Here is a 27,425-nt window from a genome sequence, read left to right as displayed (position 1 = left end):
GCAACATTAAAACCTCCAAATTCTCCTTCTGTCTCTCACAGGAGGTTGAAACAGTTGCTCATATGTGATCTATACACTTTATCTTTTTTTCTTTATATTTAAATATATATAAAGAAAATAAATATAATATGTATATATATATATATATATATTATACACACACACATATATATATATATATATGTGTGTGTGTGTATATATATATACACACATTATCAGAGAAGGCAATGGCACCCCACTCCAGTACTCTTGCTTTGAAAATCCCTTGGATGGAGGTGCCTGTTAGGGGCAATCCATGGGGTCGCTAAGAGTCAGACACGACTGAGCAACTTCACTTTCACTTTTCACTTTCATGCATTGGAGAAGGAAATGGCAACCCACTCCAGTGTTCTTGCCTGGAGAATCCCAGGGACAGGAGAGCCTGGTGGGCTGCTGTCTATGGGGCTTCACAGAGTCAGACACGACTGAAGTGACTTAGCATAGCATATATATTATTGATGTATAGTTGCCTTACAAAGTTTCAGGTGCAGAGCAAGGTGATTCAGTTATACATATACACATATATTATTTTTCAGTTTATTTTCTATTATAGGTATTTCAAGAGATTGACAAAGGGACTACAGTTCCCAGTGTTATATAGTAAAACTTTGTTGGTTGTTGCTCATCTTTTTTTTAAATTAGAAATCTAGCATTCTATTCATACTAAGTCAAACAAGTGGAATCAAAATGTCATAAATTTTTTAGTTAGGCAAACATTAATACGTTTTCTAAAATATATATTATATGTACTACTGAGTAACTATTATTCACTTAATACCATTGTACCATGAGTGGTCAACACAAAAGTAGTAGAATTCTATATCACCAAAGCTACCATTTAAGAGAAAAACCTGACACATATCAGAATTATCTTAGAATTTTTTGAAAAATGCCAAGGTATTGCTTTTATTCTCCAAAGCTATAGATATGTTGCTAATGAGCAGCCATGCTTAAAATCAACTGGACCATAATGATAATCTTTTAGTTTTATCTAGTTTGTTTCATTTTTTTCTATTTCATGTTCAGTGCTCCCGTTTAATTCAGTTTATGTTTTCCAATTTCTCCATCTCTTACCTTTGATGTTCTTTCTCAAGCCTTTATGAAGTTTTTAAAATAAGTGTATCTCTGATGACCTGAGCTGACACAAGGTGGCAACTGGGGATCACACCCAGCTTCCCATACCCCAGGGTGCTGCTGCCTATAGGGACATTGCCATTTTGCTTTTGCAAGGGTACAATGTAAAGGACAGAGAAGGCAATGGCACCCCACTCCACTACTCTTGCCTGGAAAATCCCATGGACGGAGGAGCCTGGTAGGCTGCAGTCCATGGGGTTGCTAGGAGTGGGACACGACTGAGCGACTTCACTCACTTTTCACTTTCATGCATTGGAGGAGGAAATGGCAACCCACTCCAGTACTCTTGCCTGGAGGATCCCAGGGATGGGGGAGCCTCGTGGGCTGCCGTCTATGGGGTCGCACAGAGTCGGACACGACTGAAGCGACTTAGCAGCAGCAGCAGCAGCAATGGAAAGGAAGGGACTCCTGTGGGCTCAAAGTATGACCTGGTGCTGGAAGGCTTGCATGCAATCTGAAAGCCTTGATCACTCATTGGACGGCGGTCATGCCAATCTTTGCCTCCTGGCAAATGAGCTTAGAGCTGGCGCTGGAGGAAGTGGTCGCGGTTGACCCTTCCAGCTCCACCTACCGTCGCCAGCCCATCAGGGTCTTTCCCGCCTTGACTGCGGTCAGCTCAGCTTCGGTCTTGGTGGGCCGGTCTGTGGGCCACCCCCTCACCATTCCTGTTGTGGGGCCCACACCAGCAACTCGCAGACTCCTGTTCCCTGTGCAGCCGACGTCTCTGCTGTCCCCACCCCCACCCTGCGGTCCCACTGCCAACAGCGTCTCCTCAGCGCAACGCTCAGCCCGGCGGCCGCCATCTTCCCCACAGACCGCACTGCAGGAGGATCACTGTCTGGCACGTCTCTCCTGCCATGTCTGCCACAGAGGAGCACGACTGGATCCCAGGTGGCCCGGATAGAGCTGGTGGCGGGGCGGGCCACGACCCCAGTCTCCTTGGGGTCCAAGCATCTGCTTGCGAGGGGACGGAAGGAGTCGAGGAGGCCACGGCTCTTCTGGCTTCCTTGGAGGTCTCCAGAGCCCTTCCCGGGGAGCAGGGTTGGCCACAGGCTGCAGTGGAAGAGGAATGTGGTAGAGAGCCGTTAGAGGAGTCGGAGATGGAGGAAGATGTAGAGATGCAGGAGGACAAGGAAGAGGGTGAGATCGATTTCGAGTTGGAGGACGTGGAGGAGGAGGAGCACCTGTCTGGAGAGGGCGAGGAAGAGGAGGACGAGAATGAGCAGGAGGGTGCGGCAGTGGTTGCAGGCCTTGGATTCTGCATGGATACGTTTGGGCCCCTGTTCCAGGGTCACCTCGACTCCTTTCTACGCAATTTCCGTAACAACAGACATGTCCTGCTCTGGCCTCACGCTGACCGCCTGATGGCCAGGGGCTGCTCCCAGCCACCCTCGGACGCTGGAGAAGGTCCGGTGCCTCCTCAGGAGCAGGAAGACCTGGGAGAGGGAGGCAGAGTCTTACAGGGTGAGTACCCACTGGAGGGCGATACACCCTGGGAGCTGTGGGATCCTGCGGAGGGGGTTGCATCCTAGAAGACAAAGGAACCAGCAGTGGAGGCCGAGTTCTGGGCGAGGAAGCCCTGACTGCTGCCTCTGAGACTGGGAGGCTGAGGCCTGTGATCCCGGAGGGGCTGAGGCGGGCAAGTGGTGGCTGAGCCTTCAGGCCCTTGTGGGGCCATTGAGCTCAAAGGCAGGTAGGTCTCTAGCAGTCACGGAGTGGGTCAGAACTCTCAAAAACCTCCGGGCACAATTTACACAAGTGGAAGCCCAGTTCTGGAGACCTTCATGGTCTCGAGAAACAGCATGCTGCCTTCTCCCAACCTAGAGGCAAACAAGTGGCATCCCTCCCTGTTGGTCAACGGCTTTAACAAATGTGAATATTCTTGGTAGGAGGATCTGAGAAAATGATGACATAGCACAGGGGCACTTTTCAGCAATTGAGGAATCTGTGAGTGTCCCCATAGAATTTGTCTTTAAGTCAAACAAACATTTTTTTCCATTGAAGCTCCGACAAACACATACAAAATGGTATCAGTATCAAATGATTTGGATCCCTTCTCCACAGGGGCCAGAAATAATCAGAGAGATCTGTGTACCGATCTACTGGAAAGAGGGGAAAAACATTTGTGAAAATTGTCAAGCAGCAGACATGATGGGGGGCTAGAAATGTATCCAGGTATTATTTGTTGTTTCTTTCATTAAACCTATTTCTCTTCTCTCAGGCCTAGACTCTGCTGCTGGTTTTAAGTTGGGATATTTTCCCTGCCAACTTTTGACCCCAATGTCTGCATCATTCTGCCCTAATGATGAGGGTGAGGATCAGTATGAAAACACTGATGAAGAGGAAGAGGATGGAAATGAAAAACCTGAAGGACTCTAAATGGATGTGGTCTCAGCAAAGAGCAGCTCTGGATAATACAGGTATTGTTGTATAGGCTTTAGTACGACATAACCATTCCTGACACATACCTGTTACTAACAGCTTTATATTTTTAATTTTTCTTCTGTAAAGTAAATAAGAAAATTGTTGAAATTTAATTTTGGAAAAACAGTTTATTTTTAGTAATGTATTCTAGATAATGTAGGAGGCAGTATGTTCTGAAATGTATTTCATTTATAGCCACAAGTCCTTTGTCCTGTTGCTTTAAGACTACTACAGATGGGGAATTTATCAGACCTGGAAATGGAGACCAGTGCTTGTTTAGAGAATAGTCACCAGAAGCAGCAGCTAAAGTGACTAGGCCATGCATTAGCTGTGTCATCATCACCTGGCCACAGAATTGTAGTCTCGTGTACTGACCATGACTTTGAGAAAGCGATTCCTTACAAAGTAGTAAGATGTTAAGGGTTTCAAGAGAACTGCATTTCAGGATTAATTCACAAATATTAGTTCAATTTAGATTTTTTATTCAAAAGAAAAGAAAACTAGTCTCAGTATTATTTTTGGTTGTCACTGAAGTGGTAATTATATCTTTGTTTCTCTTTCCTCTATTCATTCATCTTTTAGTCTCTCTCACTCACTCTCTCACTCTTTCTTAGTTTTCATGCATGTGCATGTTTGGTAAAGCCTCATCCTCGTTTTACACATGTGGAAACTGAAGGTCTGGAAATATAAGGGATTGATGATTTGTGCAAGGGAACACTAGTTTTTTAGGGGGAATGACTTATTTAAATCACAGTGTGGCCTTTCAAGGAATCAGCAAGCATTTATAGTGGTGGGCAAGAGGGAGATAAGTATTGCATGAGCAATGATGTGCACCCTGATCACCAAGGGTCTGGGTTACAAGAAGAAAACATTAAGAAAATAGATGTACATAGTGTTGACTCATATTTAGAAAGTCACTGCATGTTATTGAGGTACAATTGTTAACTGGCTCTTATTTCATCCTACAGTGGGAAGGCATAGAAAAAGCAGACAGCAAAAGAAAAGATGAATCTGTTCTTCATGGATATTCTTGTTTACATTAGCCTGAAATACTAATTTTGTTTCAAAGTTTCAATGCCCCAAAGTGATACTAACTACTGACATCTGACTTTACTCTTACCTTTTACAGATAATTTGATAGTATTGTTCACATTGGAAATAAAAGCTTGTTTGAAAGTAATAAGCCGTAGTTGTTTTTTTTTTTTTTTTCACATAAATACCACTGACTCAAATCTATCATTGTTCTATTTATTTTGGCCCACCTTACTGTCACTGAAAGCAATTTCTTTCTGGTATTTGTCAAGCCTGTTTTAAATCCTTTTATTGCAGCCCCAAATAAATTAAAATATAAGATTGTAAATAATTTGTGTGATGGTGCCCTAGCCTCTACTATATTTTATTGAAAGGAACTGATGGATGACCTAGCTTCCCTGGAACAGCAGCATCAGCATCAGCTGGAAACTTGTTTGCAATGCACATTCTCAGACCCTGCTCCAGACCTACTGAGTTGGAAATTCTGAGGGTAGGCCGCTAGCCATCAGGGTTTTACAGTCCTCCAGGTGCTACTGAAGCACAGTGAAGTTTCAGAACCACTGCTTTAGAGCAGTGGGGGAAAGGTTTACTACACCCACTGCAGGATCATCCTTAATTCACTGACTTGGTACTGTTGCAGGTAAACTAAACAGGGTGGTAAGATCTGGACTTAGGAAGACACTAGAATTCTCAGGGGCTTGAGACACAAAGAGGGGTGTGTTAGTGTCCTAAGGTTACCGTAACAAATTGCCACAAACCAGATGGCTTAAAACAACAGAAATACATTCTCAGTTCTGGAGGCCAGAAGTCTGAGGTCAAGGTATCAGCAAGGGTGGTCCCTTCCAGAGGCTCTGAGGGAGAATCTGTTTCATGCCTCTCTCCTGGTTTCTGGTGGTTGCTGTCAGTCGTTGGCATCTCCATCGTCACATAGCGTTTTCCCCTGTCTGTTTCTTTGTCCTTTCTCTTCTCATAAGGATATCAGTCATACTGAATTAAAGACCCACCCTAATCCAGTATGACCTCATCTTAACTGTTACACCTGCAAATATCCTAGTTCCAAAGAATGTCACATTTACAGGTTCAAGGGGTAAAACTTCAACATATCTTTTTAGGGGGACAAAATACAGCTTATAGCATGGGGCCAAGATTCAGGGGTGGAAGCGACAGATAGATAAAGGGTAAAGGGTACCCTTCTGAAAGGGTAAAGGCATTATGATACCATACATATGTGAAGTTTAAAAAGATGCAACAGTTCTTATATTGATTATAGGTTCATATATTTGTAGTAAAAGGTATACATAGGAGTGATGCATACATATGTAGCATGCAGAAAGGTGTGTATGAAAACAATAACCTTATTTAGGACAGTGGTTAAATCTTATTCAATAGAGGGAGAATTCAACTGGGGAGAGGTATAATGGGTTTAAATTTTATTTGTAATCTTTTGTTTTTAAGATGAGCGATGTTTGCACGGGTGTAGTAATCTCTGTACCTTTGTCTAGGTCTGAAATATCGCCTCTAAAGAAAATTGAAAGGCAAAATGGGCCTAATATCTGGAACTTACTGAAGGAAAACTGTAAAGTGCTATTTGAGCAGAGTAGAGAGGATCAGAGGAGAGTACCAGGGGTTTGGGGTAGAAGGCCTTATTTCTGTATTTAGTTCAGGCCACTTGAATGCTCGCTAGTTAGCAGCAATACCTTTTCCTATTTTCTGTGTTAGTTCATCTCATATCCTTGAGTATATGAACATTATTTATTAATGTTTCTCCCCGACTCCCTAAAGTGTGAGCTTCTGAACTTATAGGCTTCTATTCGTCTCTTCTAAAGCATTGTAGTTTCTTCTTCATAGGTGCTTGATAAGGTTTGTTAAAGTGAAGTTAGTATAAGGTATCCACAACCCTTTTCCATGACTCTGGTTTTGTCATTTAAAAATGTATTATCACAGAGTATTACTTATGGCTAGAACAAAGAAAAAAGGCACAAGACCTTTTTTCATTGTTGTTTAATGAAGTAACAGTCCAAGTAGAAATTTATCCATGTAGTGTCCCTTGAAAGGCTTCAGATTGGTTGTTTGGCTCTTGCCTTTCTAGGAGTGTGTGTGTGTGTGTGTGTGTGTGTGTGAGTGTGTATTTCTGTGCTAATATAGTTAATGTAATGTAATTCAATCATGTCCAACTCTTTGCAACCTTGTGGACTGTAGGCCTCCAGGCCCCTCTGTCCATAGGAGTGTCTCACTGGCCCATTCAGAATACTGGAATGAGTTGTCATTTCCTCTTGAAGGGGATCTTCCCGAGCCAGGGATTGAACCTGCATCTCATGGGTCTCCTGCATTGCAGGCAATTGCTTAACACTGAGCCACCCATGTATAGCCGTAGTTAATATGAAAGGCCCTTATGTGGGCTTCAGAATTTTTGGAGGTTCACTATAAACAAAAAACACCTCTTTTTGAGATAAGCCTTTTTTGGTGCATACTCTTGAGTCCGTGTCCCTGCCTCTCATTATGGTCCAGGTACCTAGGGCCCTGAATTTACTCCCCAAGTGGCCCCATGTCCCCAGCCCCAAGAGGCCTGTGTGTTCCTCTTCACTGAGTCTGTGCTTCTAAGGGTTGAGTGGCACAGTCAGTGCTATACTCTCAGGACTGAGAGGAATCTAAGAGGTGGTGGCTTTGTATACAGGCAACAGGACAAGTGGGCCACATTATCCACATAGATGTACGTGACGCCTCTCATGGTGAGGGAGGAACCTCAGCCTTGCTTCACTGAAGGTTGCTGAAGCTCTAACATATCGGGCTTCTCTGGGTCTCTGAGAGATGGTCCCTAAATCAGGTCAGGGACAAACCCTTTCCTGTTACTCTGGGTGTTTGTGGGTTTCCCTATTTTCACATGTATTGAATATATTCTCACTGAGTCCTTCAACCTTGAAAATTTGGGGCTTCTTTAGGATAAGACCTGTCTTGTACCTATCTGTCTCAGCCAGGAAAGGTTAGGCTGTTTTGATATTTTCCTTGGTTATGGCTCCATGTTCTCAAAGGATGTGATCCAAAACTCTCCTTTATTCCACTTCCAGGGAGATTACCATTGGGAGAAAAAGAAAGGGGTATGGTGGGTGCCAGAGATGGAAACGATTTTCTGTTACCACTTAGGGATATTTTAATGATAATGCAGTTAGTGATGAAGAATCACTGTCCTCTAAGCCCCCTATTTTCAGATGCTTGTAACTCCAAGGAATACAAAGGAGTACACATTCAAAACTCTAACATGGCAGGACTCTTGGAAAATGATGTTTTGTGAAATGTGGTATTCTTAAGTCCTCTGTGATATGAATCACGTAGTATTATAGCATAGCTTTTGAGGCGTGAAATTTACATTTCGTAGAAGTCTAAGCAATGGTTTATGTGTGCTTAGATGAGGAATTGATCTCATCACCAAATCCATGAAGAAAATCAGTTTAAAACTATTCTAAGAGGCACCTAAAACTTAGCTCTCTTTCTCTCCCTCTCATTCAATTTGTTATTTACTCCAGTGCCTTTATTTCCATTTCCCACCATATTTTAGTCCCCATCAGTTCCTTATAAATTATGAACTATTTCGTATATACAGAAGATAATACAGCATATATGTAAGGTGTATCATAATAATATAAAAACCTGTTTACCCATCACACAGCTTGAAAATTAGAACATAGCCAATGCTTTTGAATCTTACCTGTGCCCTCCATGATTCACTTTCTCATTCCTTCCCAGAGGTAACAACTATCCTGAACTTTATTAATAATTCACTTATTTATACATTCCCTGCATGGAAATGTTCCTTCAAATTACATTATTTCTTGTCCATTTTGGAGCGTATGCAAATATACTAGATGTATTACTTGTGTTTCTCCCCTCCCCCATCACCCTGTGTTTGTGAGATTTATGTATATTGATGTGTACAACTTATAAGTCAGTTTTCATTGCTGTACAGTTATCCATCATATGAAAATCCCAGAATGTGTCTATTTCCTGTTTGTGGACATATGGGTTGTTTTCATTTTTATCTTTTTGCAAATCATTGTGCAGTGAACTTTCTCGTTCATATCCCCTGATGCCCATCCACGAGAGTTTCTCTAGATTCTCAGTTGAGGGCAATTTTATACACAATTGCCCCCAACCAAGGAACATTTGATAATGTCTGGAAACATCTTTGGTTGTCATAACCGAGGATGTGCTCCTGGCATCTAGTGGGTAGAGGCCAGAGACACTGCTAAGCACCCTACAATGGACAGGACAGTCCACAACGCTGCATTGTCTCTTCCAAAATGTCAACAGTTGAGAAGCCCTGATCTCCAGTACATTCATAGAGATGAAAGTCCTGGATCATAGTGTGTGCCCACGTTCTGTTGCAGGGAAAAGCCAGTTCTGACCCCATGTTGGAACTGTTACTTTGACTTGTTTTTCATTGCTTTTGTTATAGTCATACACAATGGCTGCCTCAGAGAATCCTGCCCCTCTGCCTAACTGTTAAACTAAACTGCTTTTGTTCAAGACACTATCCACATGCGGATGACTGAAAGGAAGAAGTTAAACATCTCCTTCCCGAGGCCTGCCATTCTAAGAGATATTTACAACATTTATGGGCTTTTCACTTTGTTTCCTCACCTCCTCCCACCTGATCTATAAAGGAATCTTGTATCCAGACCCTGATAAGATGGTTATTTTGAGACATTAGTCGGCCATCTGATAGGTCAGATGGCTTTCCAGATAAAATGGTATTCCTTGCCTCAACACCTTATCTCTGATTCGTTAGCCCATCGTGTAGGGAGCAGAGCAAGCTTGGGCTCAGGAACAGTTCAACTGTACCTGTTGTTGATTAGTCGTTAAGTCATGTCCGACTCTTTTGTGACCCCCATATAGTGTAGCCTGCAAGGCTCCCCTGATCATGGAATTTCCCAGGCAAGAATACTGGAGTGGGTTGCCATTTCCTTCTCCAGGGGATCTTCCTGGCCCAGGGATCAAACTTGCATGTCCTGCATTGGCAGGTGGATTCTTTATTGCTGAGCCAGCAGGGAAGCCCCTCAACTTTACTAGGTAATCTCAAAAATCTTTCAAAATGGTTGTACCGGTTTATATTCCCAAAGCAGGAAATGAGAATTCTACTTGCTCCACATTCTTGCCTACTTAGAGCATAATTACTGTCATTATCCTTTTTAAGTCATAAGTTTTTTGTTTTGTTTTTAATATTTATTTGACTGCGTTGGGTCTTCGTTGAGGCACGTGGGATCTTTGTTTCAGTGCACGTTGTGGCACGTGGGCTCAGTAGTTGCAGCTCTCTAGTTGTGAGACGTGGGCTTAGCTGCTCAGCAGCATGTGGGATCTTAATTCCCTGTGCGCATGTATGATTAGTCATTAAGTTGTGTCTGACTCTTTGAGACCCATTGGACTGTAGTCCTCTAGGCTCCTACATCCCCAAATATTGGGATTCTCCAGGCAATAATACTGGAGTGGGTTGCCATGCCCTCCTCCAGGAGATCTTCCTGACCCAGGACTCGAAGCTGCATCTCCTGTGTCTCCTGCACTGAAGGAGGATTCTTTTTACCCACTCACTAGCTGTTGGGAAAGCCCCTTAGTTCCCTGACCAGTGACCAAACCTGCTTTTCCTGCATTGCCAGGCAGGTTCTTAACCATCAACAACCAGGGAAGTCCCAACAATATATACTATATGAGGCCATTGTTAAGGGCCGCCCTGGTGGCTCAGATGGTAAAGAATCTGCCTGCAATGCAGGAGATCTGGGTTTGATCCCTGGGTCAGGGAGAACCACTGCAGAAGGGAATAGCAACCTCACTCCAGGATTCTTGCCAGGAGAATTTACAAAATTAAAAACTGGCATGCATAAATAGATGATAAGAGTATACAAAACAACTGGGGGTATGAAGAAAAAGAATGAGAGACTTTTGGGAGGTGGTCACTTTTATTTAACTCAGGTATTTACAATTTAAAGAACTATTTTCCTGAATAATACCACATAACTGGCATAATCAGGAGGGTGGGAAGCGAGGAAGCCACTGGACTACTCTGTTTCTGCTGAGACCATCACAGATTTTGGCTGCGAGACCACACTGACTCCTTCTCCATCTGTACAGTCAAAGTAGATGTCTCATGCCTTGCCTTTTGATACCCACAAAGCTAGGAACTGTACCCTGGGACCTCTATTGTCACTGATGCAAAAGAATGAAATTTTATGAGCCCACGCTCACTAACAGAAAACAGAAACCACAGGAGAAGCACGGACTACACCTCACTTCTCCTTCCAAGTCTCATGGATGTTTCTTATCTACTTGGAAGAAGCTTCTATTCGTGGAATCCAGGCCATCCAGGCAAGACTTCAGAAAAGGTAGACTTGGTTTCCAACTTCTATCAAGACTTACCTGGTGTAATTGGGATTGGGATGGAATCAGGTGAGCTAATCTATGACATTTGCCACAGGATGTAAAACTGAAGGTGGAGATGCCAGTTTGGAGGCTATTGTAGTAGTCCACCTGAGAGATGATGGTGTCTTGGATCAGGGTGACAAAAGCAAAGGTAGTTAGGAAGTGGTTGGATTTACGTTTTACTTAGAAAACAGGACTCGCCTGTACATTATGGCAGGGTTGAGGGAAAGATAATAAAGTCTGAGGATTAATAATTCCTTTCACTCCTGTCCTAGACATTGTTTTCTTTGCAAACCCTCAAGCCTGGTCTAGGAGCCTCTGTGATGTATATCACCATATCATGTGTTTAGGAATTCCTTGTTTCATCATCTGTATTTCTACTACACAGTCATTTCCCCAGGGGTCGATGTATGTGTGGCTATGCGTGGCACAGTGGCTGGCATGGTGCTCTCTCAATAAATACTGTTATAATGATGAATGAAGGAATGCTGGATCACTATGAGTTCATCTGCTCAGTGATGGTGAATTTCTCTGTATTAAGGGGCCCTATGACTCCTTGCTTATTTCCAGTGTTGCCAGATGGGGCTACATCTTCCAGTGTGCGTTGTGAACACATTTTAGTAGTCAAAAACTGAGATCCAAACCCAAGTAACGGGCGTGCAATTGAGGCTTATTCCCGCCAATTCACATTATGTTCAGCTAAATTTCCCTTTTGCGCTCCATGAGAGTGATTGCCCTAAGCCCACTTATGCCTCATTATAGTAAATCAGAACCCCAGAGAAAATTCTTTTTCTTTTGTCCTGTGCTCCATTGCGAAGAAGAGCATGTCCACATGAATATCTAGACAAAGCTGCTGACAGAAAGGTATAACTGCTGAAGCTGCTGCTATAGGAGATATTTGAGAGTCTCATTGAAAAGGAAAGCAGAAACATTAACTTGATATGGACTAAGAGCTTTGAATAATGTTATATGTGTAAGCATTTAAATTCTGTGATGACAATAAAACACTAAGTCTAGTCATTCCAAATTATAAAGTAAGGCAATAAGCTGGTTCCATGTAACTTAAGGGTTTACCACCCCTACTGGGTACGCCAGAATCTACACTTCAGGTCTCCCAAAGAAAAGCCATCATGAACGATCAGTTGCTGTGTACATTGTCACTTCTAAATTAATGGGATAGCAGCACGTTTAAAATGAATTTATTGTGATTCAGTGAGGGTAGTAGTTTGTATATATATTAAGCCCCTGCATATGAATGTGTTCCATTCTGAGAGTGCTTTCAGAAGTCCAATGTATTTGTTAAGTTCAACAAAGTTAACCTAGATACACAATTAACACTACCGGCTATATAGTACTATTGTAATAGATTTATAATACTTTACACATGCTGCAGGGGCTGCTGCTACGTCGCTTCAGTCGTGTCCGACGCTGTGCAACCCCACAGACGGCAGCCCACTAGGCTCCCCCGTCCCTGGGGTTCTCCAGGCAAGAACAATGGAGTGGGTTGCCATTTCCTTCTCCATTACACATGACTAATACATAAACAAACAAACACAGAAAATAATGAAAACATTTTTAATCTTAGAATACACTGCCTTGAAAAGTATACTAGTACAGTATAACAGGGGCTGGCATCGAATGAACAGGCAAGAAGAGTTACTGACTGGAGGAGGGAAAGGAAGTGGGAGATGGTATGGCTGGAAGATTGCCAGCCATAGGAGATGGAGGGAAAGCCGCAATTTTTGCATCTTTGAAAGCTCACAAGTTGAAGATTCGCACATGGGAACTCAGTGTATTCCTTGGGGCTCTAAAGCCTTCCTGGAGCCTGTGTCAGAAAGAGCCTTTTCTGATCTCCTGGATTCCAGGAGCTTCTGATTGAGGCAGACACATTTGGAACATATCCTAGGCTCTAACTCCCCCTGGACTGCATTTTCCAACCCTTCTGTACACCGCAACCTCCCCTCAGTCAGAGTTACAAAACTCATCTCAGGAACTATGGATAAGGTCAGGTGGCTCCCATGACCTATGTTTTGTCTTCTAATTGGCTTCAGTGATCCATGTTTTTCCTTTCATATGTCCTATCAACTGGCCAGAAGAAAAAGCCCACTTAACTCCAGAGTATCTTCCATTTTTTGAGCACTGATTATATATCTGGCAAGAATAATTTCAGTGCTTTCCATGAATTAACTCATCGTATCCTACATGGAAGTCTTATTACTATCTTACTCTGGAGATGAGGAAACTGAGGCAAAGCAAAGCTGTGTAAGTTGCTTAAGATTCCACAGCTAGTGAGTGGCACAGGTGAAATTCAAACCCAGCCAGTCTCGCTTCAGAGTCTAAGCTCTGACTTCTGCTACATCATCTCCCCTCTTGGATGGAAAATGTGAGGAATAATACCTATCTTAGAGAGCTGAAGTGAGAATTAAATGATTACTATTAATTCTGTGCAGGAGGGTGGCCACTTTCTGATCAGTGGGCTGGGACAGAGAGTATACTTTGTAATGAAGATCCACACATAATCCTCAGACCAAAATAACCATTTTTGTTTATTTTTAATGAATTTAAAGTGAAGTTCTACATGAGAAAGGTATCATATTAGTTCATTTCATTGGAAAGAAGCTCTCTGATCTTCAAATACGTTTGCATGAAGAAGAACACAAGTAATGTCATTCTACTTCAATAACTACACTAGTCTTTGACTGTGTGGATCACAACAAACTGTGGAAAACTCTTAAAGAGATGGGAATATCAGACCACTTTACCTGCCTCCTGAGAAATGTGTATGGAGGTCAAGAAGCAACAGTTAGAACCGGACATGGAACAGTGGACTGGTTCCAAATTGGGAAAGGAGTATGTCAAGGCTGTAAGTTGTCGCATTGCTTATTTAACTTATGTGCAGAGTATATCACGTGAAATTCCGGGCTGGATGAAGATCAAGTTGGAATCAAAATTGCCGGGAGAAATATCCATAACCTGAGATATGCAGATGACACCACACTTACGGCAGAATGCAAAGTGGAACTGAAGAGCCTCTTGATGAAAGTGAAAGAGGAGAGTGAAAAAGTTGGCTTAGAATTCAACACTCAAAAAACTAAGACCTTGGCATTTGGTCCCATCACTTAATGGCAAATAGATGGGGAACCAATGGAAACGGTGACAGATTTATTTTCTTGGGCTCCAAAATCACTGCAGATGGTGAGTACAGCCATGAAATTAAAAGATCCTTGCTCCTTGGAAGAAAAGCTATGACAAACCTAGACAGTGAATTAAACAGCTGAGACATTACTTTGATGACAAAAGTCCATATAGTCAAAGTTTTTCCAGTTTTTGGACCATAAAGGAGGCTGAGAGCCAAAGAATCGATGCATTCAAACTGCGGTGTTGGAGAACACTCTTGAGTGTCCCCTGGACTACAAGGAAAACAAACCAGTCAATGCTAAAGGAAATCAACCCTGAATGTTCACTGGAAGGACTGATCCTGAAACTGAAGCTCCGATATTTTGGCCACCTCATGCGAAAATCCAACCCACTGGAATAGACTCTGATGCTGGGAAAGATAGAAGGCAGGAGGAGAAGGGGACAACAGAGGATGACATGGTTGGATGGCATCACCAACTCTATGGACATGAGTTTGAGCAACTCTGAGAGATCGTGAAGGAAAGGGAAGCCTGGGGTGCTGCAGTCCATGGGACTGCAAAAAGTCAGACACAACTGAGGGGCAGAACAACTGAACAACAGCAAATAGCTATAAAAAAGTGTCTGAAAGTTCCTGAAAAAGGTAAAAGCCTTATGGTTGTCGCATCAATTCCACTATTAGCTATATAAGCCAAAGAATTAGAAGTATTTGTTCAAACAAAAGGTAACAAAAAGTTCTATCCCCATGTTCATAGCAGCCCTAACCGAAATGGGAACCCAAATGGGAAACACCCCAAGGATCCACCAACTTGTCCTCAACTTGTCTCACATTCATAAACAAAAGTGACCCTCTGTACCCGGGCATAGCATTCAGCCGCAAAAAGGAATGAGAGAGGCCAGACACAAAAGGTCACATATTGTAGGATTTTATTTCTCTCAGCTACCTAGAAAATGTAAGTTTATAGAGGTAAACAGAAGATTAGTAGTTATCAGAGCCTGGTTGCAGCAAGGGGGAAATGGAAAAGGAGTGATTACTGGCATGGGGTTTCCTTTAGGAGTGATGATTTATTTAGGCACAACAGAGAGAATGGCTGAGAAGCATTGTGAACGTACTAAATGCCTGTGACATTCACCACAATAGTGCAATAATATTTTTAAACACAAAAAGTGCTTATTGGCTTAAGACTTCTGCAAATAGATTGGGAATTGACTTCAACAAATGCTGGGCTTCCTTTGTGGCTCAGCTGGTAAAGAATCCTCCTGCAATGTGGGAGACCTGGGTCAGATCCCTGGATTTGGAAGATCCACTGGAGAAGGGAATGGCTACCCACTCCAGTACTCTAGCCCAGAGAATTCCATGGACTGTGTAGTCCATGGAGTCGCAAACAGTCGGACATGACATGACTGAGTGACTTTCACTTTCACTTTTCAGCAAATGCTGAAATGCATGCTTTAGGAAAACTCTTTGAACATAATACCGGGGAACGAAATAGAGGAATACTTGAAGATATCCCTAAATTTTTAAAAGATGCCCCTATAGTGTTAAGGGAGCTACTGAAGAGAGCCAATAGATGTATTTGCCTCAAGAATTTTATGATTGTGGTGTTTCAGTGCTCCAGATCATAGCAGCCATTCTCCTAAAATAGCCCCTAGTGGGCATAGGCACTCGGACATATGGCTCATAAAGTTAAATTGAGTCTTTGACACTTAGAAATGGGCTTGACAGCTTGGGACCCAGTGGACTATCCCCATTGAAAATATTGAGTATGAGTTAGGTAAAACAAAACAAGGCCGGTACAAGGGGTGAAATCTATAATGCATAAGTTCTATATAGGGCAAGGTTGATTATCCTCACTGTGTCTCCTACTAAAGGCCATAACTCTTAAATACCGTCACCTGGGGGATGGAGTGGATAAACATTTAAATATGTGCATTTGGGAGGGGGTGTCACTGTTTAATGTAGAGCAGGTGATTAGCACAGTCATGAAAAGAAGTCTCTCTTCATTTCTCGGAGCCTTGAAGTGAATTGGGGAGCCCTGATGAATCCCTTTTCAACTCCTATTTTTACTCCTTCCACTCTCCAGTCTCCATTCTCGAGGCATCCATGTTAACGGTATGTTCTTTTCTAAGTAACTTTAGCAACATTAAAACCTCTAAATTCTCCTTCTGTCTCTCACAGGAGGTTGAAACAGTTGCTCATATGTGATCTATGCAGTTTATCTTTTTTTCTTTATATTTATATATATATAGAAAATAAATATAATAATACATATACATATATATGTATATATTATTGATGTATAGTTGCCTTACAAAGTTCCAGGTGCACAGCAAGGTGATTCAGTTATACATATACACATATATTATTTTTCAGTTTATTTTCCATTATAGGTATTTCAAGAGATTGACAAAGGCACTACACTTCCCAGTGGTATATATTAAAACTTTGTTGGTTGTTGCACATCTTTTTTTAAAATTAGAAATCTAGCATTCTATGCATACTAAGTCAAACAAGTGGAATCAAAATGTCATAAATATTTTAGTTAGGCAAACATTAATAAGTTTTCTAAAATATATATTATACATACTAGTGAGTAACTATTATTCCCTTAATACCATTGTACCATGAGTGGTCAACACAAAAGTAGTAGAATTCTATATCACCAAAGCTACCACTTAATAGAAAAACCTGACACATATCAGAATTATATTGAAAAATGCCAAGAATTTTTTGAAAAATGCCAAGGTATTGCTTTTATTCTCCAAAGCTATAGATATGTTGCTAATGAGCAGCCATGCTTAAAATCAACTGGAGCATCTGATGATCTTTTAGTTTTATGTAGTTTGTTTCATTTTTTCTATTTCATATTCAGTGCTCCCGTTTAATTCAGTTTATGTTTTCCAATTTCTCCATCTCTTACCTTTGATGTTCTTTCTCAAGCCTTTATGAAGTTTTTAAAATAAGTGTATCTCTGATGACCTGAGCTGACACAAGGTGGCAACTGGGGACCACACCCAGCTTCCCATACCCCAGGGTGCCGCCTATAGGGACATTGCCATTTCCTTTTTGCAATGGTGCAATGTAAAGGACAGAGAAGGCAATGGCACCCCACTCCACTACTCTTGCCTGGAAAATCCCCTGGACCGAGGAGCCTGGTAGGCTGCAGTCCATGGGGTCGCTAGGAGTCAGACACGACTGAGCAACTTCACTCACTTTTCACTCTCATGCATTGGAGGAGGAAATGGCAACCCACTCCAGTACTCTTGCCTGGAGGGTCCCAGGGATGGGGGAGCTTGGTGGGCTGCCGTCTATGGGGTCGCACAGAGTCGGACACGACTGAAGCAACTTAGCAGCAGCAGCAGCAGCAATGGAAAGGAAGGGACTCCTGTGGGCTCAAAGTATGACCTGGTGCTGGAAGGCTTGCATGCAATCTGAAAGCCTTGATCACTCATTGGACGGTGGTCATGCCAATCCTTGCCTTCTGGCAAATGAGCTTAGAGCTGGCGCTGGAGGAAGTGGTCGCGGTTGACCCTTCCAGCTCCACCTACCGTCGCCAGCCCATCAGGGTCTTTCCCGCCTTGTCCACCGCCAGCTCAGCTTCGGTCTTGGTGGGCCGGTCTGTGGACCACCCCCTCACCATTCCTGTTGTGGGACCCACACCAGCCACTTGCAGACTCCTGTTCCCTGTACAGCCGACGCCTCAGCTGTCCCCACCCCAACCCTGCGGTCCCACTGCCAACAGCGTCTCCTCAGCGCAACACTCAGCCCAGCGGCCGCCATCTTCCCCACAGACCGCACTGCAGGACGATCACTGTCTGGCACGTCTCTCCTGCCATGTCTGCCACAGAGGAGCACGACTGGATCCCAGGTGGCCCGGAGAGAGCTGGTGGTGGGGCGGGCCTCGACCCCAGTCTCCTTGGGGTCCAAGCATCTGCTTGGGAGGGGACGGAAGGAGTCGAGGAGGCCACGGCTCTTCTGGCTTCCTTGGAGGTCTCCAGAACCCTTCCCGGGGAGCAGAGTTGGCCACAGGCCACAGTGGAAGAGGAATGTGATAGAGAGCTGTTAGAGGGGGAGGAGATGGAGGAAGATGTAGAGATGCAGGAGGACGAGGAAGAGGGTGAGATTGATTTCGACATGGAGGACTTGGAGGAGGAGGAGCACCTGTCTGGAGAGGGCGAGGAAAAGGAGGATGAGAGTGAGCAGGAGGGTGCGGCAGAGGTTACAGGCCTTATGTTCTGTGTGGAGACGTTTGAGCCCCTGTTCTGGAGTCATGTCGACTCCTTTCTACACAACTTCCGTGACAACAAATATGTCCTGTTCTGGCCTCCCACTGACAGCCTGATGGCCAGGGGCTGCTCCCAGCCACCCTCGGACGCTGGAGAAGGTCCGGTGCCTCCTCAGGAGCAGGAAGACCTGGGAGAGGGAGGCAGAGTCTTGCAGGGTGAGTACCCACTGGAGGGCAATACACCCTGGGAGCTGTGGGATCCTGCGGAGGGGGTTGCATCCTAGAAGACAGAGGAACCAGCAGTGGAGGCCGAGTTCTGGGCGAGGAAGCCCTGACTGCTGCCTCTGAGACTGGGAGGTTGAGGCCTGTGATCCCGGAGGGGCTGAGGCCGGCAAGTGGTGGCTGAGCCTTCAGGCCCTTGTGGGGCCATTGAGCTCAAAGGCAGGTAGGTCTCTAGCAGTCACGCAGTGGGTCAGAACTCTCAAAAACCTCCGGGCACAATTTACACAAGTGGAAGCCCAGTTCTGGAGACCTTCATGGTCTCGAGAAACAGCATGCTGCCTTCTCCCAACCTAGAGGCAAACAAGTGGCATCCCTCCCTGTTGGTCAACGGCTTTAACAAATGTGAATATTCTCGGTAGGAGGATCTGAGAAAATGATGACATAGCACAGGGGCACTTTTCAGCGATTGAGGAATCTGTGAGCGTCCCCATAGAATTTGTCTTTAAGTCAAACAAACATTTTTTTCCATTGAAGTTCCAACACACACATACAAAATGGTATCAGTATCAAATGATTCGGATCCCTTCTCCACAGGGGCCAGAAATAATCAGAGAGATCTGTGTGCCGATCTACTGGAAAGAGGGGAAAAATGTTTGTGAACATTGTCAAGCAGCAGACATGATGGGGGGCTAGAAATGTATCCAGGTATTATTTGTTGTTTCTTTTATTAAACCTATTTCTCTTCTCTCAGGCCTAGACTCTGCTGCTGATTTGAGGTTGAGATATTTTTCCTGCCAACTTTGACCCCAATGTCTGCATCATTCTGCCCCAATGATGAGGGTGAGGATCAGTATGAAAACACTGATGAAGAGGAAGAGGATGGAATTGAAAAACCTGAAAGACTCTAAATGGATGTGGTCTCAGCAAAGAGCAGCTCTGGATAATACAGGTATTGTTGTATAGGCTTTAGTACGACATAACCATTCCTGACACATACCTGTTACTAACAGCTTTATATTTTTAATTTTTCTTCTGTAAAGTAAATAAGAAAATTGTTGAAATTTAATTTTGGAAAAGCAGTTTATTGTTAATAATGTTTTCTAGATAATGTAGGAGGCAGTATGTTCTGAAATGTATTTCATTTATAGCCACAAGTCCTTTGTCCTGTAGCTTTAAGTCTACTACAGATGGGAAATTTATCAGACCTGGAAATGGAGACCAGTGCTTGTTTAGAGAATAGTCACCAGAAGCAGCAGCTAAAGTGACTAGGCCCTGCATTAGCTGTGTCATCATCACCTGGCCACAGAATTGTAGTCTCGTGTACTGACAATGACTTTGAGAAAGTGATTCCTTACAAAGCAGTAAGATGTTAAGGGTTTCAAGAGAACTGCATTTCAGGATTAATTCACAAATATTAGTTCAGTTTAGATTTTTTATTCAAAAGAAAAGAAAACTAGTCTCTGTAATATTATTGGTTGTCACTGAGTTGGTAATTATATCTTTGTTTCTCTTTCCTCTATTCATTCATCTTTTAGTCTCTCTCACTCACTGTCTCACTCTTTCTTAGTTTTCATGCATGTGGATGTTTGATAAAGCCTCATCCTCATTTTACACATGTGGAAACTGAAGGTCTCTAAATATAAGGGATTGATGATTTGTGCAAGGGAACACCAGTTTTTAAGGTAGAATGACTTATTTAAATCACCGTGTGGCCTTTCAAGGAAACAGCAAGCATTTATAGTGGTGGGCAAGAGGGAGATAAGTTTTGCGTGAGCAATGATGTGCACCCTGATCACCAAGGGTCTGGGTTACAAGAAGGAAACATTTTTGTTTTCTCCTTGTTGAGAAAATAGATGTACATAGTATTGACTCATATTTAGAAAGTCACTGCATGTTATTGAGGTACAATTGTTAACTGGCTCTTATTTCATCCTACAGTGGGAAGGCATAGAAAGAAGCAGACAGCAAAAGACAAGATGAATTTGTTCTTCATGGATATTCTTGTTTTCATTAGCCTGAAATACTAATTTTGTTTCAAAGTTTCAACCGCCCAAAATGATATTAACTACTGACATCTGACTTTACTGTTACCTTTTACAGATAATTGATAGTATTGTTCACATTGGAAATAAAGCTTGTTTGAAATTAATTCTCCCTTAGCCCAGTCAAGTTGACACGTAAAATTAACCATCATAATTCCTGTGGCGAATACTCACCCTGTACATTGCCCATGAGATGACATACTTACAGGACGATGACCTTCCACCTATAACAAAGACAATTTGAACAGCTCCTAGGTGTCAGGTTGCTCTAACAAACACATTTGTTAACAAATGTATTTTCTTAATTAAGAATGAAATGGATAACATGTTTATAAAATAGTCTTTGAAGATAAGTTTGAGAAAAAGGTATTCTAAAGGCCAGTGACTAGAGGCCCATCCCTTTGTCTCCATTTATTCTGCTCCTGCCCAAGGTCAAGATTGATTATCTCTAGCTTGGATCATTAACAGCCTCATTCTCTGATTTTCTGCACTTTCACTATGATGTGTCTAGGAGTGAATTTTTGTTTTTTATCCTGCCTAGAACTCACTGAGCTTTTAGAATCTGTGCATTTCACTTGCTCTGAAAAATCCTTGGCCATCATTTTCTTCCCCATTTCTCTCTCCTGTCTTTCTGGGATTTGAATTAAACATATACTTTGTATCTCTTATCCTACTTTTTTTCATATTAATCTATTTCTCCAGGCAGAATTCTGGATGATTTCTTCTAATCTATCTTCCAATTCAATAATTGTCTTAGGTTTATTTTTCTTGATTACATTTATCATGATCTAATGGTTATGCCAATTTTTGTTTATTTGTTTATTTATTTTTTGCTGAGCTTCGTGGCTTGTGGGATCTTCCTTTCTCGACCAGGGATTAAAACCAAGCCACTGCAAAGCACAGTGAAAGCATGAGTCCTAATGGCTGGAGAGCAAGAGAATTCACTCTCGGCTGCTTTTTATGATTTTCTGTTCCCTGAAGATATTTTAAAACATACTTTTTAATTTTTTGAAATATAGGCCATAGTGATTTTACTCTACTCTTCATTCTGGCTGTCACTTACAATATATTTTTTTTTTTTTCCTTATGTGCCTACATAAGGTACAGGGCTTGAAGTTCCTTGGATCACTACAGACATGTATATCTAGGCTGCAATTTATTCCAGCGCTTGTTACTTCTGGTTCACTATTACCTGAAAGGGGTAGTCACTTATTTTCAGCTTAAAGTGGTGGCAGAGCTCATCAGACCTACTCATTGGAGCTGTGGGATTTGACTTTCATTTTCTTTTCCCATGAGGCCACCAAAACCACAGATCAGTTCCATAATTCTTTCTTCTAGATTCAGCTAATGCCCTCAGGAAAAACTGGCTCTGAGTGCTGGGCTTTCCTATTTGGGTTCTTGTCTTCTTGAAGAGTTTAGTCTCATAGTTTCTTAGTGCTTAACAAAGATACTTTCTTTATACATTTCATCCAGTAATTTTTAGTTGTCCTCATTGGGATGGTTAGTCCAAATTACTAAGCCTGCCATTACTGTAAGCAGAGGTGTTCACCACCCTCCTAACTTCTCTCCTTGTCACCAATCTCTCTTTCTTCCAGTTTCTCCTCTAGAAAGTAATGGAAAGTTTCTTCCTGATGGTGTTATTTTCCTGCACAAATCCTCCAAAAGCTTGCTGCTAAATGTAAATTAGAAATCAAATTCCTCAGTTTGGACAATCAGATCGAAAATGCTCTTTCTGAGAAAGTACTGTACAGCGCAGGGAACTCTACTCAATACACTGTGGTGACCGAAATGGAAAGGAATTCTAAAATAGAGGGGATAACTGATTCACTTTGTTATATAGCAGAAGCTGATATAACATTGTAAAGCAACTATACTCCAATAAAAATTAACTTAAAAATAAAAGAAGAGATGTGGATGCAAAGTGGAGTATGTGGAGTAGATTATGGAGAGAAAACATGAAGAAAAGTTCTCTGCCAGTTAATGAGAAGTCTGAAATTTTTAAAGTAAGAAAATGATGTGATTTTATTTGGATTTAGACATGGCACTTTATTGGCAGTATGGAAATTGCGTAAGTGTCATAAACAGAATGTCTGCATTCCCCCAAAATCTGTATGTTGAAATCTTAATTCCCAGGGTAATGGCTTCCCTGGTGGCTCAGACAGTAAAGCGTCTGCCTGCAATGCGGGAGACCTGGGTTCGATTCCTGGGTTGGGAAGATCCCCTGGAGAAGGAAATGGCAATCCACTCCAGCACTCTTGCCTGGAAAATCCCATGGACGGAAGGGCCTGAGAGGCTACAGTCCATGGGGTCGCAAAGAGTCAGACACGACTGAGTGACTTCACTTCACTTCAATGGTATTAGAAGGTGGAGTGTATGGGAGGGGCCTAGGTCATAAGGGTGGAGTCCTCACGAATGTGATTAGCGCCTTATTTAAGAGGGTCCAGAGAGATACTCTGCCCCTTCTGCCAAGTGAGGACATAGTGAAAAGTTGGCATTTAGGATCCAGGAAGTGGACTTCAGGAGACACCAAATCTGCTGGTGCCTTGATCTTGGATAAACCTGCTTCTAGGACTGTGAAAAATAAATGTTTGCTGTTTATAAAATAAAACATTCTTTCTTAGCTTCATTTATTCACTGAGTAGGTATTTTCTGTGCACTGAATGTGTGGCCCTCACTAGGCCAGATGCTTCCTATTCTTTTGCTTCTTACTTCATTTACCTCTTGTCTTACCTCCCAATCCACCTTATACTTTAGCAAAACTGAAATACTCATTGTCATGTGACAGAGCTGGGTCAGATAACATATAGGCCAACTCCTAGGTCAATGATATTTCCTCTACCTCAAAATATGATATTCATGTTTAAGTCATAATACCATATTCATGTTTAAGTCCATACAGTCTAGATATCTATGTACATTCTAATAAATGGCCAAGACAAAAACTCAAAAAGTACAGAGTGACTTTCTCATATTCCTTACTGTCTTTTGGAATCTTTCTCATATATATCTGGGATGTAAGCTCTGGAAAGAAATTCATTTTTGCCATCAAGCTTTTGGTAATTTCCATAGTCACAAGGGGGGCTTCCTTGGTGGCCCAGTGGTAAAGAACCCACCTGCCAATGGAGGAGACACGGGTTCGATCCCTGGGCTGGAAAGATCCCCTGAAGAAGGAAATGGCAACCTACTCCAGTATTTTGCCTGGGAAATCGTAGGGACAGAGAAGACTACAGTGGGGTCCCAAGAGTCAGACACAACTTAGTAACTAAACTAAAACAGTAAAACTGTGAGGCTTTTCTGTCTACATGTTGGGGCCAGAATGCTGGAGCATTAGAGTGGCCTGCTCTCCAGGGGCTAACTGCCTTGAAGATCTGATACACTGACCTTTGCCTTCTTCCCCTTCTATGATGCCAGCCAAGAAGCCTCACGTCAACTTTGCACCCCTTAGCTATCGGAGGGGGGCACTCCAGGTGCCCAATTTCTGTACAGATGACCCTCCAGAGCCCTGTCATAAAACACATTGACTGAACCTCTTCTACCCTTTCCAGAAGAGAGGCACTTGGGTTGCCTGGAAGCCCAGGGATCTCAGAACGATCCCCAGGCAACTATCTTCTGATCCCTCCAAGTTGTCTAGAGCTTTCAGAATTCAACATGGACAGTCCATTTACTCCTTTCACAATGAAAAACAAACTCTTGGGCATATCCTGTTTGAAGAGAAAAGCAGATTTTGCATTTTTGCAGAGGGAAGGTGCAGAGTGGGGTGCCCCACCGCTGTGAACACGCAGCCCAGTTCTCCAGCTGCCAGGGTGCTGGAGCTGACCCAGGAATGACCGCAGTGGCCAGAATGAGCAGAGGGCTAGGTGGTGCCCAAGCCGTAATAGCAGGCAGAACCGCGTGTCTTTTTGAATGGCTCCTGGCATCTGCGGGATTTGCTGAGCTGGCAATGCCATTGGGGTGGGCAGAGCCAAGTGCGTGCCAGGCTTCCTGAAGGCTCCCTGGCAGGCAAAAGTGCTTAAGGGGCTATGCACTCCAAAGCAGAGGGATTCGTCCTTGGCGTGCTTCATGGTGTGGAGTTGCTGGGCTGCTGATCTTGCCGCTGTCAGGCTCAGGGTCACTCATCCATCCCTACCTTCCCTAAGGTAAGATGGGCTCACCCTAAAGGCTGGCTCTTAGAGGAAAGCCAAGCTCTACTCCCCCGCACCCACCCACCCCCTCCACTCCCTCCACCTCATAGATTATCGGTTCACCCTGTCCTCTGTCTTCCTCCGGGTCCACAGCTGCCTGCAGTGTTCTCCAACTAGGAACTATGGCGTCCAGAGGTGCTGCGAGTCGTTGTATTCCTACTGCTCCACAGGATCCTGCTCTTGAAGGGCAACAACTGCAATACCACCTGGAAACTCCAGTTTGACGTCCAGCCCAGCCTCCTCTGATGTTCCTGATGTCATTCTGGACTTCTTTAATTGGTAAGCGGAGGTCGCCAGGCTGCCAGGAACTGGGAGTGCGGTGGATGAATGGACAAACTTTTAGAAGGAGACGGCTGGGGGAGATGGCCTGGGGTTTTTAACCCTTGTCCATGCACCCTGCCTACTGGCCAGTTCCTAGAGGAATTAGTGATGAAGGCGGGGACGTGCAGTTTAGACGGAGCCCCCTTGTTCTAGTGCCTATGTTACTGTGGTAGCTAACAGCGCCCCGGTCGTGGGGGTTGGGGAACTGCCATCCAGGGTCCGCCCATGGGCCAGGGACTGAGTTCTCCTCAGTCATGTGTATTGGCCTCTGTGTTTATGTGTGTATATGTGTGTGTGTGTGTTTGTGCATGTAAGCAGGGAGCGGCGCATTGTGAGATGATGGCTAAAAATAATACTTTGCACTGAGTTGACATGTGGTATATTTGAGAGAGCCTTGAATGTCCTACTCTCAATTTCTCTCCCCGCTCTCCTCCACCAGATAGGGTCCTGTAGCAACAAACCTCCATGTTGAATGCACCAGATGCATTCCCACTTAATATCGCTGTATAGTGTTTCCTTGTCAGGTTTCTTGTTGATTCACAGAAACCAATCACATCCTTGCTCAGGAACCATGGGCTACCTCACCCTCCAAATACTGCAAATCCCTCTTCCCACAGACCCTTCTGCTTCACTCTGTTCCAGAATGCAACTCCCATATGTCCTACATGGGCCTGCGGTGTCCACCTTTCCTGGGCTGCACAAGAAGTGAGTCACTGTGTCTCTAAACTATCCCCGTAACCACCCAGAAGGTCTGGACCACTCATGATTAGACGAGATAAAAATCCAAAGCTGTAAATTTGCACTGCTAGGAATGTGAAATATTCTGACGGGATTTGTACAGAGAGAAAAGACAAAAAAAAAAAAAAAAAAAATCCATGCAACTGAAGTGGCAGCACATAGCAGAAGATGGTTTCAGTCTGTACCCCTCTGGCTTGGGGGCCCAGCAATCTTCTGCTGTGCCACTCTGTTACATTTGTCCCTGATTTAGTAAAAGTCCTGATCATCCTGGATACAGGGAAAAATGACCATAGCACTTTTGTGACACAGTGGTGAAATGAATTCAACCCCAACTCAAGCCAGAGACTTTAAAATTTATTAAGCAACCATTGTCATAGAGCAGACCCCTAGTGCTAATGAAACTGATTTGAAGCTCTCTGAAGGAAAAAAAATGCATAAATGTGAGCAGAGTAGAGAGGACACCTCCCCCATCACACACAGAAAGTATATCCAGTGACAAACAAGCAAAAAGGATCAGAGAGAAACAAATCAGAAAACTTGAATACAGAGGGAGGAATGAATTTAAATTGATGCAAAGGCCCACAGTTTAATCTGGTTGGAAATCTAGAATTTGCTAAAAGAATTTATACCCCAGTAAGACCTTTGTCCTTGGCAGACAACTGTCTTCTCACTGTGTCCTCACATGGCCTTTTCTTTGTTTAGCGTAAGGGGAGAGAGAGAGCTCTGTGGTATCTTTTCGTCTTCTTATAAGGATGCCCCCCTATTGGATTAGAGCTCCATGCCTATGACATCCATGTCACCAAACACAGTCAAATAGGGGTTAATGCTTCAGCATATACATTTTGAGAGAATAGGATTCAGTCCATAACATCTTGATATATATTTTGTGTGCCTGTGAGGCCAGTGATTCCCAGAGTTCTTTACCTCAACTGGGACAACTTTTAGGCAATGGCCCAAGAGTTTATAATAATGTACAGATGGGCCCATTTGCCAGCCAGGGCATCCAGGACTAAAATGAGGATGGGCCAATTGTGCTGACCCATTGGTCCTGTCCTTTATCATGGGTATTGTCACTATCCATCAGTATTATTGCTTTCCATCCCTCCAGGGGATGATGGTGACAATACCATATGTAGTGCACAAACATTCAATATTTTCCACACAATGGATTCCAAGGGGCTCCCCAGGTAGCCAAGAGGTCTGGAAGAGGGATGGCTTCTTCTACCACTATCTCATCTGCCCTCTTGCAAGAAAGATATGCCAGAAACTGTCTTGTATCAGGGAGGCCTCAGTAACCATGCTGAGGTTTTGGGGTGCTGGTTCCTTGATCCAAGGAATGCTGGGCAACTGAGTACAGGGTGTCACTGGCTCAGGGACTCTGAGAACCTCTATTTTGACGATTGCTCATTATGTGGCTGATACTTGCCACTCTAATGGTTTGTAGTACAAAGCCAAGAAGGGCAGTTTCTTGCATCAGTAGCCTGTGGACAACTTATAGCAATCATGGGTAGTCCAGAGATGCCAGG

At 43.3% G+C, this 27,425-nt stretch overlaps 2 protein-coding genes across 3 annotated transcripts; both read left to right on the top strand.

The window, feature by feature from the left end:
• Nucleotides 1-1,065: 1,065 nt before the first annotated feature.
• On the top strand, nucleotides 1,066-4,780 carry LOC133243004 (uncharacterized). Its single transcript, XM_061409341.1, has 3 exons — nucleotides 1,066-2,637; nucleotides 3,395-3,593; nucleotides 4,566-4,780. The coding sequence occupies exons 1-2, from the start codon at nucleotides 2,031-2,033 to the stop codon at nucleotides 3,550-3,552; spliced, it is 765 nt and encodes a 254-aa protein (XP_061265325.1). The 5' UTR covers nucleotides 1,066-2,030; the 3' UTR covers nucleotides 3,553-3,593; nucleotides 4,566-4,780.
• Nucleotides 4,781-8,503: 3,723 nt separating this feature from the next.
• Nucleotides 8,504-27,205, top strand: LOC133243005 (YTH domain-containing protein 1-like). 2 transcript variants are annotated; one of them, XR_009734944.1, is made up of 3 exons: nucleotides 8,504-18,611; nucleotides 19,369-19,566; nucleotides 20,556-27,205. XR_009734944.1 is itself a non-coding variant. In XM_061409342.1 (2 exons), the coding sequence occupies exons 1-2, from the start codon at nucleotides 18,005-18,007 to the stop codon at nucleotides 19,419-19,421; spliced, it is 660 nt and encodes a 219-aa protein (XP_061265326.1). In that variant the 5' UTR covers nucleotides 17,010-18,004; the 3' UTR covers nucleotides 19,422-20,530. The 2 variants fall into 2 exon arrangements, 1 of the variants encoding a protein (XP_061265326.1); XM_061409342.1 differs by lacking the exon at nucleotides 20,556-27,205 and having other exon boundaries at nucleotides 17,010-18,611; nucleotides 19,369-20,530.
• The last annotated feature ends 220 nt before the right edge of the window (nucleotides 27,206-27,425 follow it).

The sequence above is a fragment of the Bos javanicus genome, chromosome X, assembly GCF_032452875.1.
Source record: "Bos javanicus breed banteng chromosome X, ARS-OSU_banteng_1.0, whole genome shotgun sequence".
Lineage (NCBI taxonomy): Eukaryota > Metazoa > Chordata > Mammalia > Artiodactyla > Bovidae > Bos > Bos javanicus.
The sequence above is the reverse complement of the archived record's forward strand: the minus strand, read 5'-3'. Positions and strand labels throughout refer to the sequence as shown.